This window comes from Drosophila takahashii, chromosome X (genome assembly GCF_030179915.1).
Source record: "Drosophila takahashii strain IR98-3 E-12201 chromosome X, DtakHiC1v2, whole genome shotgun sequence".
Classification (NCBI taxonomy): Eukaryota; Metazoa; Arthropoda; class Insecta; order Diptera; family Drosophilidae; genus Drosophila; species Drosophila takahashii.
This window is the reverse complement of record NC_091683.1, coordinates 18,746,020-18,761,397: the sequence shown is the minus strand read 5'-3', so window position 1 is coordinate 18,761,397 and position 15,378 is coordinate 18,746,020. Positions and strand designations below refer to the sequence as shown.

Here is a 15,378-nt window from a genome sequence, read left to right as displayed (position 1 = left end):
TTTTTTAATCTCGGAACCTTCATTCAACTCTATACTTTGACTTTGGCTTAAAGCTTTTTCATGGGGATATTTTATTGGACTTATTACACCAATAAAACCGTTTATTTTATTTCTACTCCTACTCCTACTGATGGAAAACAATTTCTAAAAATTAATTCTTAAATGGAACTAATTTTTGTATTCTTGAAATCTACTGTGTATGCCTTAATTTTGGTTTAAAGCGTTTTCATGGGAACATTTTGTTTGAATTATTATTCCAATAAAACCTTTTTTTATTTTATTATCTACTCCTAAATGTTGTAAAATTTTAGATAAATCCAATTCACAGAAAAGGTTCAAAATAGTTTACAGTCTTCAAAGAAATTATCCCATCAGCAAGGTAAAATAATATGTAATCTTGTGGTTAAGAAAATCCCAAAATTTTCAAGATTTCTCTGAAGGAAAACAATTTCTAAAAATTAAATCTTAAATGGAACTAATTTTTTTATTCATGGAATCTTTTGTCCACTAAATGCTTTAATTTTGGTTTAAAGCGTTTTTATGAGGATATTTTAATGGACTTATTAGACCAATAAAACCTTTTTTATTTTATTATCTACTCCCAAATGTTGTTAAATTTTAAATAAATCCAGTTCACAAAACAAGTTCAAAATATTAAACAGGCCTCAATAAAAATGATCCCATTAGCAAGATAGTAATATATAATCTTGTGGTTAAGAAAAAACGCACATAATTTTTATTATGGAAACGTAAAACAGAAAATAAAGTGAAATACATTAAGCAACGCCAACTGTTAGGTAATTAGATAGTAGGTACGTGTTAATTTCAGTTGATCCGTAGGGGAACTAGAACTGCCTGCGCGGCTGAACGACCATCAGGCTTTCCCGCGGAACCGGTAGATTCGTATTCACCACCTCTGGACGCCTCTTTCGGGGAACGGCCAGTTGGTTTCCCCTGCGCGGCAGCATGGAGGAGCGGCTGCTGGGCTGAAATTCATCATAGCTCACTCCCTGCTCGCCGGCATTCTCGTCCGTCGTGTAGTCCGTGTCGTTGGGCGCCTCCTGCTCCGAGCTCTTCGTGCGCGGCTTCTTGCTGGAGCGCGTTCCCAGGCTCCGCCTACCCATTCCTCCACTGCGACGCAGCGTGTTGTCCAGGACGCGCACTCGCTTCAGCGGCGACTTGGTGGTTTTTAGGTGGTGCTGCGCCGCCGGCGAGGCCTTCATCGAGTTGAGGGCGTTCATCAGGCTGCGCTTGGCCGTCGGCGTCTTGGGTCCTTGGCTTTGCAATCCCCCGGGATTCAGGCGCTTGTGCAGATTGCCCGTGCTCTTGGTGACGTTCAGCGGACGCAGGTGTTGCTGCGACGGTGTCTTCCTTAGCGACATTGTGGAGCTGGAGAAGGTGGACATGTTGCGTAGAGTGCGCGGCGTGCGAGGAGCCGTCGCTGGTGGTCCCATTAACTTGCTGGCCGAGGCGGGCGCCTTCTTGCGCGCCGAACTCTGCTGCTTGGCCTGGCGATGCCGCTCCCAGTCGGCGGCCATCCGGTCCAGAATGTTCTCGCCGTGCACCAGGAACGGTGTGTTCTCCTGCGACTCATACGCCTGCACCAGCTCGGTGATCTGCTGCTCGATCTTGGGCAGCTTCGAGGTGATGGCCTTGCGCTCCTTTTCCTCTTTGAGCAGCTGCCCGCCGCGGTTATTAAACCTATTTGGCTCACTGGCCTTGGCCTCCAGCGCCTCCATGCGCGCCCACAACTCGGCGCGACTCTCGTACAGATCGAAGATGTCCTTGTTGCGGTTGTAGAACGTCTTCAGGTCGTCCAGCTCCAGTTCGTGCAGCTCCAGCAGGTCCTCGTTGTACCAGTCGTTGTAGTAGTTGGAGAACCGCTTGCGCTCCTGCTGGCTTTTCAGGGTGAGGTCCCACCACTCCTTAATCTCCAGGCGCAGCTGCTCGATGAAGGTCTTGAGGTTCTGCCGGCGCAGCGCCTGGCATCGCTGCAGCTCCTCGCGCAGAATGTCGTAGGTGCGTTGCGTGTACGAGGTGGATTCCCTCACGCGACGCTTGGCGTACTCGTCCGTCTCCTGCAGTCTCTCCCAGAGGACGCCGATCTTGTCGCGCATTTCGTCTATGCGCTCGCGCAGCTCCTTCACCTGGTCGGCAAAGGACTGCTGCATGTGGCGCAGCCGCTGGAAGGCCTCCGGCGTGAGGCAGTGGTCCACCTGGTTGAGCAGCCGCTCCTCGGCCTCCGTCTGCGGCAGGCACTCGAGCAGCTTCATGTCCTGCTTGATGCTCTGGCGCAGCGCGTCCATTTCCAGCAGGCGCAGCTTGCGCTGATTGCCCAGCTGCTCCAGGCGCTGCCGGAAGGCGTCCATTTCCTCGGGCAGCGGCAGTGGATCGGCTAGCAGCGGCTGCGGCAGCTCGCCCAGCTCCTCGCAGAGCTGCTCCTGCTGGAGGAGCAGCTCGCAGATCTCCGCCCGCCGGCTGGCCAGCTCCTCGCGCAGATGCTCGATGCTCTTGTCCAGTTTCAGCTGGTAAATGACCAGCGGCATGTCGTCGGGACGCTCGCCCAGTTCGACGGGCTCGTGGAGCAGCCGCGTTAGATCGGTGGCCTCGGCGCGCAGGGCTTCTATGTCGCCGAGGATCACCTGCTGCTTTTCGCCGGATTCGTTCAAGAGATCCGTGAAGAAACTGTGGACATGATCCTTCAGCCGGTGGAGGAACTCGCCGCAGGTCTTCGGCTCGAACAAGTGCGACCACATCGCGTGCAGCTGGTCCACGTGCTCGCCCGTCATCTCCAGGATCTGGGCCTTCACCGCCACGGCGCTCGGGGTGTTCATTGTCTGGATTTCTCGGTTTTATCGCTTTTTTCGGGGCTATTTCAATCTCTATTTGTTCAGTTCAGCATGTCTGGCTGGCGAATCGCCGACTGTGCCCGTGAGAAACTTGACTCTGATCTCAAGGAGGCTGGTAAATGGACGGGATGTGACTGGGAATTGGGAATGCAATTTATTTAGAGTGCATCGCTGCACGAAATTAAGTACTGAATGAAGTGAATGTGATGACGCCAGACTCAAATTTCGGTAAATTCAAACTGAAATGGCGGCCGACTAAATGTTGCCACCCTGTTTTGGGACAGTGTTGGTAAGGGACTCAGCGAAACCAGGGCTGCAGCCAAGGGAATACCTCATATGGTAATCGATAATTAGGTACAGTTATTTAGTACCTACCAAGGTACATGCTATGTTTTTTTAAATTATAAGTAGGGTATTTACTTAATCTCTAAATATTTATCAGTTTCCATTGCATTTAATTTGTATTACTTGCTTGACAAGTAAGAAAATTAATAAATAAAAAAATAACTTCAATGTTCCTGACAACACAGTTCCTACATTTTCAATTGTTTGTACATTAGGGTGCACTTTTACGAGATCAGCATTTAAATGTCGATTATTAAGTAAAACCATTCAGTACCTAACAGGTAAAATGTTAGATTTTTTTTAATTATAAGTAGGGTTTATATGCTGAATCTCAAAATATTTATTCGTTTCTATTGCATTTAATTTGAATTACTTGCTTGAAAATAGGGATGTCGAAAATATATCAAAATATCAATATATCGATATTTTTTACGAAAAAATAAATATTTTTATCGTGATATTTTTTTTGAATAATTATCATATATCATCGATTTTTTTTACATTTTTTTTTGATAATTTTAAGTGGTCTCACTTTTCATCGGGACAAGAAAAAATACATATGTGAAAGATGAGCGCCGCTAAAATTTATTTTTCGGCAAGTGAAAATGCATAGCATAGCATTCAGAATTCAAGAAAACGCGCTAAAAAAAATGCGCGGGAAAAACTTGACTTGAATATTATAAATAAAAACAAAAGAAAGCAAAAATAAATATTGTTTTCTTTCATTTATTAATAAATATAAACTAAAAATTATAAAAATATAATTTAAGATCGTATGTGGGTTAATGTTTAGTGGTTAATGCTTATGCAGCTTAAAATTAAAAAAAATAATAAAACAAAAATAAAATAAAAAAAATATCAAAAATATCTGATATATAGATATTTTTTTTCTGATATATCAAATATCATTTTGATTTTTTGTTTAAATAAAAAATATCATCGATACGATATTTTTAAATATTTCGACATCCCTACTTGAAAAGTTTTATTTAATAAATAAAAACAACCTCAATATTTCAAAACCATACCGTTCGAAAATTTTGGAAACATTTTCCATTTTTCTGTTTTTCTGTTTGGAATAAATTTATGTGAAAACCAAACGCTCATATTTTATGTTAATTTAGTTTATCAGGACATTCACTATTTATTATTAGGTAGTGTTTGGCTTCCAGAGACTGGAATTTTATGATAAAAGTTTTTTTAAGTCTCAAAAAAAAGGGATACATTTTAATAGCTTTTCTCTATGAGCTATAATTACCAAGAAAAAAAAGACAGGCTAATTTGAATTAAAAATACATATTTATTATACTTAAATTTAAAAGTTTGAACCATTGCTCATTTACTCAGAAAGTCACAGGTAAATAGAGGTGATATTTTGAAAGCGCATTAGTTTTAAAAAGTAGGTAGTCTTTGTGTATTAAAATATCAAATTATGCGTAATAAAAAAGCCTAAACTATAACTAAATGTGCATCTATCCTGAGTAAGTGAGAGAAATAATTCAATACTGCTAGGGAAAGAACACAGATCAGTTGCCGATGCGATTGCAATTAGATGTGATTAGGGATTAAGTCTAATAGGCGGTGTAGGGTCCCAGGCAGCCCTCATCCTCCTCCTCCTCCTCCACGTTCTCGTCCGTCTCCTCGTTCTCCTCGCCCGAAGGAGGCTGCACCTGCAGCTGGGGGATCGGGCGACTCCTCTGGTTCTGATTCTTGCTGCCTATGCTCGGCCTGCCGGTCGCCTTGCCACGTCGCACCGAGTACTCCAGCACGCGCACCTTCTTCTGCGGCGACTTGGGCAGCTTTTGGCCCATCACTGGCTCCGAATTGTGGCACTCCAGCGAGCTGATTAGATTCCGCTTGGCCGCCGCCGCCCCCGTCATCGTCGGCTGGGGGCTGATCCGTCCGTGGTTGGGATGCCGCCGCTTCTGCAGATTGCCCGTGCTCTTGGCCGCCAAACTGGCGTTCACCTTGGACGGGGTCTTCTTCAGCGAGGAGCTCGAGGATCCCTGTAAGCCCCTACTGCCGTTTTTCAGGGTATTCGGCGTTAGGGGGGCTTTCATTTTGCTGGTCGCCGCATCTTTCTTGTTAGCGGAGGGCTGCTTCTTCGACTGGCGATGCTGCTCCCAGTCCGCCGCCATGCTCTCCAGTATATCCACGCCGTTCACCAGGAACGGGGTGTTTTCCTGTACCTCATAAACCTTCACCAGCTCGGTGATCTGCTGATCCACCTTGGGCAGCCGCGTGCTCATGGCCTTGCGCTCCTTCTCCTCCTTGAGCAGCTGACCGCCGCGATTGTTGAACCTATTCGGATCGTTGGCCTTGGCCTCCAGTGCCTCCATGCGCGCCCACAGCTCCGCGCGATTGGCATACAGCTCAAAGATTCGCCTGTTGCTATTGTAGAAGTTCTTCAGCTGCTCCAGCTCCATTTCGTGCAGCTCGAGGAGTTCTTCGCTGTGGTAATCACAAAAGTAGCCGGTGAAGCGCCTGCGCTCCTGCTGGCTTTTAAGGGTGAGGTCCCAGTACTCCTGGATTTCCAGCCGCAGCTGCTCGATGAAGGTCTTGAGGTTCTGGCGGCGCAGCGCCTGGCATCGCTGCAGCTCCTCGCGCAGAATGTCGAAGGTGCGTTGGTCATAGGCAGTGGATTCCCTCACGCGACGCATGGCATATTCATCCTGCAGTTTTAATCGCTGCCAGAGGAGCTCAATCTTTCCGCGCATTTCGTCTATGCGCTGCCTTAGCTCCTTTACCTGTTCGGCCAAGGACTTTTGCATGAGGAGCAATCGCTTGAAGGATTCGGGTCGGAGGAGCACCTGGTTTACGGGGCTAAGTAGACGCTTCTCGGTGTCCGTTTGGGCATGCAGCTCGAGGATCTTCATGTCCTGCTTGATGCTCTGGCGCAGCTGTTCCATTTCCTTCAAGCGAGCAGTTCGCTGACCTCTCAGCTGCTCCAGGTGATCCCGGAAAGCGTCCAGTTCCTCGGGCAGCGGCATTGGATCACTTGGCAGTGACTTTGGCCTTTCGCCCAGCTCCTCGCAGAGCTGCTCCTGCTGGCGGAGCAGCTCAGAGATCTCCGCCCGCCGGCTAGACAGCTCCTGGCGCAGATGCTCGATGGTTTTGTCCAGTTTTAGCTGCCACAGGACCAAGGGCATTTCCTCTGGCCTCTCGGGCATTTCCAGGGATACGTGGAGCAGCCGCGTGAGATCAGTGGCCTCCGCCTGCAGACCGTCTATTTCCCCGGTGATTCCCTGCTCCTTCTCGCGCGACTCCTTCAGGAGATCCGTGTAAAAGCTGTGCGCGTGATCCTTCAGCCGGATGAGGCAATCCTCGCGCGTCTGCGGCTCGAACATGCGCGACCACAGGGCGTGCAGCTCGTCCACGTGCTCGCCCGTCATCGCCAGGATCCTCGCCTTGTGCTCGCTGAAAATCATTGTCTCCGTAGAGTTCTAGATTTCATGGGGCGAGTTCAAGTTAGTTAAATAATTGGATAATTCGAATTAGAAAAATGGACGCAAGTGACTCGCTGTACAACCGGTAAATTTCAAACTGTACATCAATTCGGTGCTTTCGAACACTGGTCATTTGAGGGCGTTGCCATATGGGCTAGTTTTCCAACTAGAGTAGGGGGATTCTTGATAGTGATTTCCAAAATGTTTATATATTAGTTGCTATAGCCTAGTACTCAGTACGACGAAAACTGCTAGCTAAGCATAGGAGTAAGCGAGAGGCAAATAGGTAGCTAAAGCCTTTAGCCGGGGACTTGTTTCACCGCGGTACTCAGTTGAGCTAAGGAAATGGTAAGGAAATACCACTAAAATACTAGATTTAGCGGATGAATTCTGATGAACGCCTTTAGCCGCGGCCCAAAGAATAAAAAATTTGATCTTTGGCTGTGTTTGTGCAGAAGCGGTGTGCCAATAACATATTATAAATAGAATGAAAACCCCAAAAACCAATGGAAAACTGCCTGTAGGAGTTGCAGCAATATATATCCTCATTCCAACAGCAAATTTAAAGCTTGCGACCTAGGTCGGCTAATCATTTTGTAATATTTCAAAATTGGCGCCAGTTAATTTGCTTGCTGAGAGTAAGACCATTCTACATGCATTGCGGATGAACTCCGAAAACTTCGGTCACCCTAAAATATTAATATTTTTCGACTAGTAAAACTCTTAGCCGAACTGAGTACTAGGCTTATGATTGCAAAAAATATTTTTAAAAATTTATTAAGTGCCAATATTTGTCTCTTTTTTTTAAGATGCTAGCGATGCGTACAAAACAAGCCAAATCATCGATACTTCCAACGGTCTGGCAACCCAGCTGGCCGATAGTATCGCTCTCTGTGCCATCTCCAATACCGATTGCATCCCTCTAAAAAATTGACACCAAACTGCGTGTGAAAAAGATCCAAAGTTTTCGCAAACCTATCGGGTGTCTATTTATTGACAGATTGACAGCTAAAAACGCGCGCGCTACGTTTTCGAGTGCGTTACAACACCGCGAATCGAACCAAAATGTTGTAAAGAGCCGCGCAGCCAGTGGACATTCGCTGTTCTACTTCTCTAAATAACACACACACACGCACACACGCGCGCGCCGCCGAGTGTCAACAGCTGCCCTGGCGAAAAAATGTCGGACATTAAGTAAGTGGATGTGGAAAAAGTGGAAGTGGCTGCAAGTGGAATGGAATCGAATCGAATCCAAGGATCAGTATTTGGGGCAAGGGGGCCCCCCTGAAGGGAGCATGCAAAAACAGTGGCGGGGGAGGCCTGCATGTGTATAACATTTTCGGGCTGCCTGCACTGGTCTGTGTGTGTGTGTGGGTGGAATGCCCCCGGCCAAGTGTGTGTCTGTGTGCGGCTGTGTGGGTGATTTTTTCAATGGAACCTCGAAGGAGAAAAGTCTCACCTTGGTTTTCTCCTTTCTCATTTCGCATTTCGCATTTCTCTTCCCCAATCTCTTCCCCCAGCGATGACCTGCTCAACTACGAGCTGGGCGACGACATCGATGACCAGGCTCTGCTCGGCGCCGACGAGGATGAGTTGCTACTCTCGGACGAAGGTTGGTAGTCCATCGCCTCCTACTCCTTTTCTGCTCCTCCTACTCCTCCTCCTATTCCTACTATTTTTCCTACTTCTTTTCCTCCTCTTATTTCTACTTCTTTTCCTACTCCTTTTCTTCCATCCTCCTCCTATTCCTACTTCTTTTCCTGCTCTTATTCCTCCTCCTATTCCTACTTATTTTCCTCCTCCTTATCCTCCTACTACTCCTTTTCCTCCTCCTATTCCAGCTTCTTTTCCTCCTTCTACTCCTTTTCCTCATTCTCATCATCCTCCTCCCACTTCCATTACTCTTAATCCTGATCCTCCTCCTTTTCCTTTTCCTCCTCCTATTCCTACTTCTTTTCTTCCTCGTTTTCCTGATCCTATTCCTACTCCTTTTCATCCTCTTATTTTTACTCCTTTTCCTCCTCCTCCTTTTCCTCTTCCCATTCCTACTCCTATTCCTACTCCTTTTCCTCCTTCTATTCCTACTCCTTTTCCTCCTCCTCCCTCTACTTGTAATCCCGATCCTAATTTCCAACCCCCTTTTCCTTTTCCAGAGCTCGAAAAGGATGTCACCAGCGAGGTGAAGCAGCAGATGCGCGCCGAGGCCGAGGAGTGGGCCCAGGAGCAGATTCGCCAGCACGAGCGCAAGCACAAGGAGCAACTGCAGGCAGGAGCGGCTGTAGCGGCATCTGTTACTCCCACAGCGGCTGCAGCTCAGGGAGCTCAGGGAGGAGCAGCCCCGCAACCCGAGTCCACCTCAGTCCCAGTTCCTGCGCCAGTTCATCCGCCTGCTCCTCCACCAGCCACCGCGGCAGTCAATCCACCCAGCGGCGCAGTGGAGAAGCCCAAAGAAGAGCCAGCGAATGAGGAGCAGCGGGTGGCACTCACAGATCCTCCAGCCCAGCAGGCCAAGGAGCAGGCACCAGCCGAAAGGGAACCACATCCCAACAATGGAAATGGCAATGGCAACGAGGAGGCCACCGAGAATGCGGGCAGCCAGAGCGAGGGAGAGCAGGGATTGGGCCTCTCCTCCTCCCTGCTGGCCTCCTCGCAGGAGAGCCTGCCCAGCGCCAGCTCCGCCTCGGTGATCTCCGAGCTGCCCGATCCGCGCGAGGACGAGGAGGAGCGCGAGGAGCGCACCAACTACAAGACGGCCAGCGAAAGGAGCGACAACAGCATGAGGCAGCAGCAGGAGCACGCGCACATGTCGCCCTATCAGCACCAGCAGAGGCGGCACCATGGAGGCCATGGAGGTGGGTCGAAAAGAATCCTTTAGAAACCTATAAACTAATCCTTGTATCCTTTAAATTACAGACAAATCTCGCGGAGGAGGACGCTTTATGCAGCAGCAGCAGAACCAAATGGGCAAGCCGCCGCGAGGATTGGGAACTCGCCACCACCTGCTGCGCAATCCGTCGCCCATGTTCGGCGTTCAGCAGCAGCAGCAGCAGCGCATGGGCATGGCCGGAATGCAGCCGCCGCCGCAGCAGCAGCGATACGGCATGCCGGGTAATGCTGCTCCTCCACCAGCCGCCTGCCTCCTCCCACTAACCATTCCCGTTCCCATTCCCGTTTCCCCGCTCAGCCTTTCAATGCCACCAGCTCATCCAGCTCATCCACAGCAGACAACACTGAACAATCCAACATTCATTCCAATTCCAGGCCAGTACCCGCCCAGTCAGCCACCCAACCAGTCATCACAACAACAAGCACCGACCAACAACACACAACCCGCCTCTCCCCTCCACGCTCCTCCCACGCATTCGCACATGATGCACCACAGTCACAATCCGAATGGAGGCGTGCCGCCGCATCTGCTGCCCCATCCGCACGAGCAGGTGCGCGTGGGTCTGCTGCAGCCACCGCCGCTGAATGCGTACGCTCCCAATCCCGGTGGCTATCGGAATGGAGCTCTATTGGGTCCAGGACCGGGACCGGGACCTAATCCCCACCAGCAGCAGCAGCAGCCATCTGGCATGCGTCCGCCACTCTACCGCAATGCACCGCCCGCTTATGGCTACGATCAGGGCCATCCGCCGCAGCATCCGCCGCAGTTTATGCGGCCGCACAATGGCTGGCGGCCGCAGGGCGATAATACGCGCATGCAGCGGCCACCGCTTCAGACGCTGCCGCTCCACATGATGCCCGGTGCCCCGCCAAACTTTGCCAACGGCATGGGAATGCGAGGTCCGCCGCCGCCGCAGCAGCAGCAGCAGCAGCAGCAACAGTCGCAACAGCCGCCGCCGCAGCAGCAGCAGCCAGGACCGCAGCATCCCGGTAATCCCGGCCAGCAACAGCAGCCAAATGGACCGCCGCCGCCGCAACAGCAGCAGGGTGGCTCCTCTTCGGTGCCGCGGGTCAGCAAGGTGCTCATCAATCCGAATTTCAAGGGCGGCGTCGAGGCGGCCACCAACAAGTTCATCAAGGAGACCCACTTCATGCCCGCCATCAACAGCGATGCCGAGTTGCAGCGCCAGCAGGATGAGTTCATCAACAAGAACAGGCAGTACTTTGAGAAGCGGCGCATGGAGCGTTCGCCACCGTCGGCGGGTTCGGGAGCCGTTGCCTCTGGTCAGGCAGGCGAGCGGAGGCGCAGCCGCAGTCGCAGTCGCTCCCGGGGACGCAGTTACTCGCCCGTGAAGCGCATGGAGAGGGAACGCGAGAGGGATCGGGAGCGAGAGAGGGAACGGGAGAGAGATCGTGACAGGGAGCGAGATCGTGAACGATACGGGGCCAATCGGGCGGCAGGAAATCGAGGATTCCGACGAGCAGCCAGCCGGGATCGAGACGAGAATCGTGGTGGTGCGAGTGCCGCGAGTGGCCAAGGAGCGGGGGGAGTGCCATCCAGTGGAGCAGCGCCACCCAAGCGACGGAGAAGTGGCTCCGGCGGACCAGGCGGCACCGCCCGCAATCCCTTCTCCGGGGAGCCACGCGGCCGAACCTCGGAAACGGGAAGCCGCAGTATGGTAGGTTATCCTAGGTCATAGACTTCTCCCAAAATTTATATTGATTTCTCTATTTCGGTTGCAGCCCAGCGACGAGGACGAGGAGACGCGCAACTACCGCCTGGAGATCGAGAAGCAGAAGCAACTGCGCGAGAAGATCATGCGTGACAAGGAGTTGAAGCGTCGGCGTGCCGCCGAGGAGAAACTACACGAGGTAAGTCTTTGATTTTTTATATCGACGGGGTTGGAAAATATGTTTACCAAGTTTTTATATAATTTCAATGCCTTGCGGGGGTAATTGTTCATTAAAATAGGGATTTTAAGTTTACCTTACTTTTTATACCCTTCCAAAGGGTTTAATGATTTAAGGCAGAGGTTTAAAACGCAGTGACCCCATTTTGTATACATATTCTTGATCAGCATCACTAGACGAGACGATCTAATCTTGTCCGTATGTCCGTCCGTCTGTCCGTCCGTTTCTACGCAAACTAGTCTCTCATTTTTGAAGCTATCAGGCTGAAACTTTCCCAAAAGTTTTCTTTCTTTTGCAGCTAGTATATAAGTCGAAACCAGCCGGATCGGAAAACTATATCTTACAGTTCCATTAGGAAGGATCGGAAAAATAATCGAAAACAAATTATACCTTTGATGTTTTTTTAAATATATCTTAATACTTTTTGAAATAACATTATTTTTATAATTCTGAATTTAAAATTTAATTTTATAAAAATCGGGCGACTATATTTTATAGCTGCTATATGAACGATTGGAAAAATAATGTTAAATGAAAAGTAATGGGAAATGAAAAGTAATGGGAAATGAATAGAAAACAAATTATAGCTTTAATGGTTTTTATTGTATTCTCTTCTTTTCTGGGATACGACTCTTTTTTAACATTTTAGAATTTCGAATTAAATTTAACAATAATGGGACGACTTATTATATAGCTGCTATGGGAAAGATAGAAAAATTAATGTCAAAATAATACGATATTTAAGATTTTGTAATTTGTAATTTAATAGGAATGAAATCCAAGAGTATTTATTAAATACTATTTAAGCTTCGGGCGGTCGAAGTTGGCTTTCTTAATTTTTTTGTGAGGTTTTTATTATTCTTATTCCTAAAAATTTTAGATCTTATAATTCTTTTAGTAATAACAAAATTATACCACTTAACTGTAGAAAGGCTACCAATTTGTTTTGTTTTAAGCAAGTGCATTTAATACTTCGGCCTTCGAAGCCAGCCTTTTTTGTAAAGTAGCCAATAAGTGTAGCTATCCCAAAGCAAGAGAAATCCACAAACAAACTGAACTTTCTAGGAGAAACGCGCCGAACAGCACAATTCGCCAGCACGCGACGACCAGGAGGCGGTGTCGGCGGGCCAAGGATCTGCGGCGTCTACAGCGGCAGCGCCAAAGCATCGGCCTGCCCAGGCAGCCGGCGAGCGGAAGGTTATCTCGTTGAAGCGTCGCGACGACCAGGATGCGGGCAACGTTCGCAACAGGCAGGCACCTTCGCAGTCGCAATCGCAGTCGCAGTCCAATGCTCAGCCTACCCAGCAGCAGCCGGCGGCGCGCAAGCAACTGACGGCGGCAAAGATAGCGCCAGAGGCCAAGCGCAGTATAACCGATCACCTGGCTCCCTCCTCCAAGCAGCAGCAGCATCATCATCAGCAGCAGCAGCAGCAGGTGTCTGCAGCTGTGCCGGCGAGAGCGTTGGGAGGATCTGCAAGTGGCGGCACTCCGCCGAAACCGCGCGACATGCTGCGCCTGGGCACGCCCAGCGACGATGAGGTGGAGCTGGACTACGATGACGATGACCTGCTGCTGGACGAGGAGGATCGTTTGTTGGCCACCCCTTCGCCGCCGCCGCAGAAGGCGAGCAGCAAGAGATCGGCCACGCCGGAGCTGCTGGTGGTCAAGCGGAACCACAAGGTGATGCGAGGCGGCGGCGGCAGCTCAACTTCGGCGCCCAGCTTTAGCTCCAGCCAGCGGCGGGTGGTCCTGAAGCCCACCAGCAATGGCAGCAGCAGCAGCGGCGGTGGAGATCAGCAGTCATCGCATGGCGGCAGGAGAGGAGAGAGGAGGCAGCGGGAGGAGAACGCAATGCAGCGGAAGGGAAACGCAGGAGGAGGCGGAAGCTCGGGATCTGGAGGAGGAATTTTCGATCGGCTGGAGAAGCGGCAGGCCTCCTCGGGAGGAAGCAGCAGCGGCGGCGGGAGCGGCCACAAGCAGCGCTCCAAGGCGCCCGCACGCATCGTACTCAAGCACGATTGATAAGGATACTTAGATTTAAGCTTAAAGTTTTTTATATCGATTATCTCGACTGTGGATAAGAGATTAGCGACGTTGAGGCGGAGGCTTAGGCTTAGGAGGATAAGAGGAACTTTAGCTTTAAGTTATAAAGTTGCAACTTGTTGATCTGTAGACTTGTATACCCAACGTCTATATAAAGAGCGTATGTATTTGGTGAGTATGAGTAAGGGTGTCTGCACCGTACTCGCCATACGGTACACATATATATATATATATATTCATTTAGCCCTAAGTGTACAAATCTTATCAATGACTAAAACGTGCTTCGTTTTCTTAACCGCAATTTGTATTTAAATTTAGAACTAAGTGGGATGCTTAAAGCTTGACCTGGACAACAAAACAATTACCACAACTGTAGCGAACACAACTGGAACTCAAAAATTCAGTTATGTGTGCTTGCATATAGCCTATGTAATCCATTGAATATATATTTACACAATTATATATATTAATTATAAATACTTCAAATTAGTCTTAAGTTTAACGAGCTGAGCGTCTTGCTTTTTTACGATGACGGTTCTAAAAGATTTTATTGAAAGTAAAGAGGAGAAAATCCAAACATTGACAAGCGCAAATGCTCCCGAGGAATTTAACTTGTATTTAAATTATGACCCTGACCTGGTTATGTTTTTTTTTTTAATTATTTTTTACATTGTGTCCCGTTGTTTGTAAATGAAATGTATTGTCTGTCTCATTGTGTTCTTCTCTGTAACTACTATAAACTATTTACAAAACTATGTTTGCTTGTGAACTAGTTTAACCAATAAACTTGAAATATTGTAGCATATTACATATATGTACACTGAAAGCAATACCATAATGGCCTGATAAAACGCAGACACATAGAATGGTAACCGACAGCTGGGAATGCAGAAAGATCAAACCATATAGTAGCGTAGCGTATAAACTACCACATACCCTACATAACAAACGGGCCAGTTCGAGAGTAATCAGCGGAAGAAAATCTTTGTGGGTCTACCGCATAATTGATAATTGATTTATAACCTAGCCATTAAGTAAATGTACATACCACACACTCACACACGATATTCGCTTAGCCACATTTATGTAATCGTAACACAGCTGAGAACATTATCCGATCTAGAACAAGAGCCATAACTCCATTAAGATTATTCGCATCTAAACTAATGCGAAATGCCTAGACTAAAGAGATTGTTAAATTATTGCCACTCCCACTAAAGAATACTACATACTTAAATCCTCGAAAGATCTGCAAAAGAACCTTTGTAATTGGACAACAACATATTTAGCAAGCGTTGTACTTGAAAATAATGTCTAGGAACTCCAATTGTATTGATAAGCTCATTAATATGTTAATATGAGTCATTTGTATTGTAACTAAGCTAACTAGATAAAGAAAGGCCTAAACCTATATGACATACAATGTACTAAAACCGCTCTATTGTAATCGAATCGAATCCCAAATGCACTAGCATCTGATTTGGTCGAAGCAAGTCCTCACTTGAGCTTGACTTTGCATCAACGTAATTGTAACTTTTATTCATGTGACAACACATAGAGATATAATTGTAACTATTCTATGTGAAACCTGTAATTGTTGAGGGTCGCAACGCTAGAAAATGATAAGATTCAAATGGAAGCGCATAAAAAGTCGTATATGCCTAGGTATACGTATAACTCTAGTAATCTTAATGCTACACAATATGATAATATATGGACTAATAAAAAACAATTATACTACGTGCACACATACAATCGTGCGGCAGCATAACTGTATAAACATCTAAAGTTATTCCAAGTGATTTTAGCTTTTTAAGAACCAAGTCGAAACAAACCGATCAACAACAAACTCAACACCCGTAGCGGAATACACAAAAATAGCTAAAACTAATAACAAA

General features: G+C 47.8%; 3 protein-coding genes across 4 annotated transcripts; 1 reads left to right on the top strand and 2 right to left on the bottom strand.

The window, feature by feature from the left end:
- Positions 1 to 702: 702 nt before the first annotated feature.
- On the bottom strand, positions 703 to 3,106 carry feo (fascetto). The gene has a single exon (XM_017146890.3). The coding sequence runs from the start codon at positions 2,832 to 2,834 to the stop codon at positions 846 to 848; it is 1,989 nt and encodes a 662-aa protein (XP_017002379.3). The 5' UTR covers positions 2,835 to 3,106; the 3' UTR covers positions 703 to 845.
- Positions 3,107 to 4,600: 1,494 nt separating this feature from the next.
- sofe (sister of feo) lies at positions 4,601 to 6,724 on the bottom strand. The gene has a single exon (XM_017146823.3). The coding sequence runs from the start codon at positions 6,620 to 6,622 to the stop codon at positions 4,766 to 4,768; it is 1,857 nt and encodes a 618-aa protein (XP_017002312.3). The 5' UTR covers positions 6,623 to 6,724; the 3' UTR covers positions 4,601 to 4,765.
- An 819-nt stretch (positions 6,725 to 7,543) lies between these two features.
- LOC108060895 (RNA-binding protein 33) lies at positions 7,544 to 14,288 on the top strand. Of its 2 annotated transcripts, XM_070218330.1 has the most exons (7): positions 7,544 to 7,834; positions 8,161 to 8,252; positions 8,794 to 9,492; positions 9,554 to 9,748; positions 9,902 to 11,205; positions 11,270 to 11,398; positions 12,503 to 14,288. In XM_070218330.1, the coding sequence occupies exons 1-7, from the start codon at positions 7,821 to 7,823 to the stop codon at positions 13,457 to 13,459; spliced, it is 3,390 nt and encodes a 1,129-aa protein (XP_070074431.1). In that variant the 5' UTR covers positions 7,544 to 7,820; the 3' UTR covers positions 13,460 to 14,288. The 2 variants fall into 2 exon arrangements, with proteins under 2 accessions (XP_070074431.1, XP_017002310.3); XM_017146821.3 differs by having other exon boundaries at positions 9,554 to 11,205.
- The last annotated feature ends 1,090 nt before the right edge of the window (positions 14,289 to 15,378 follow it).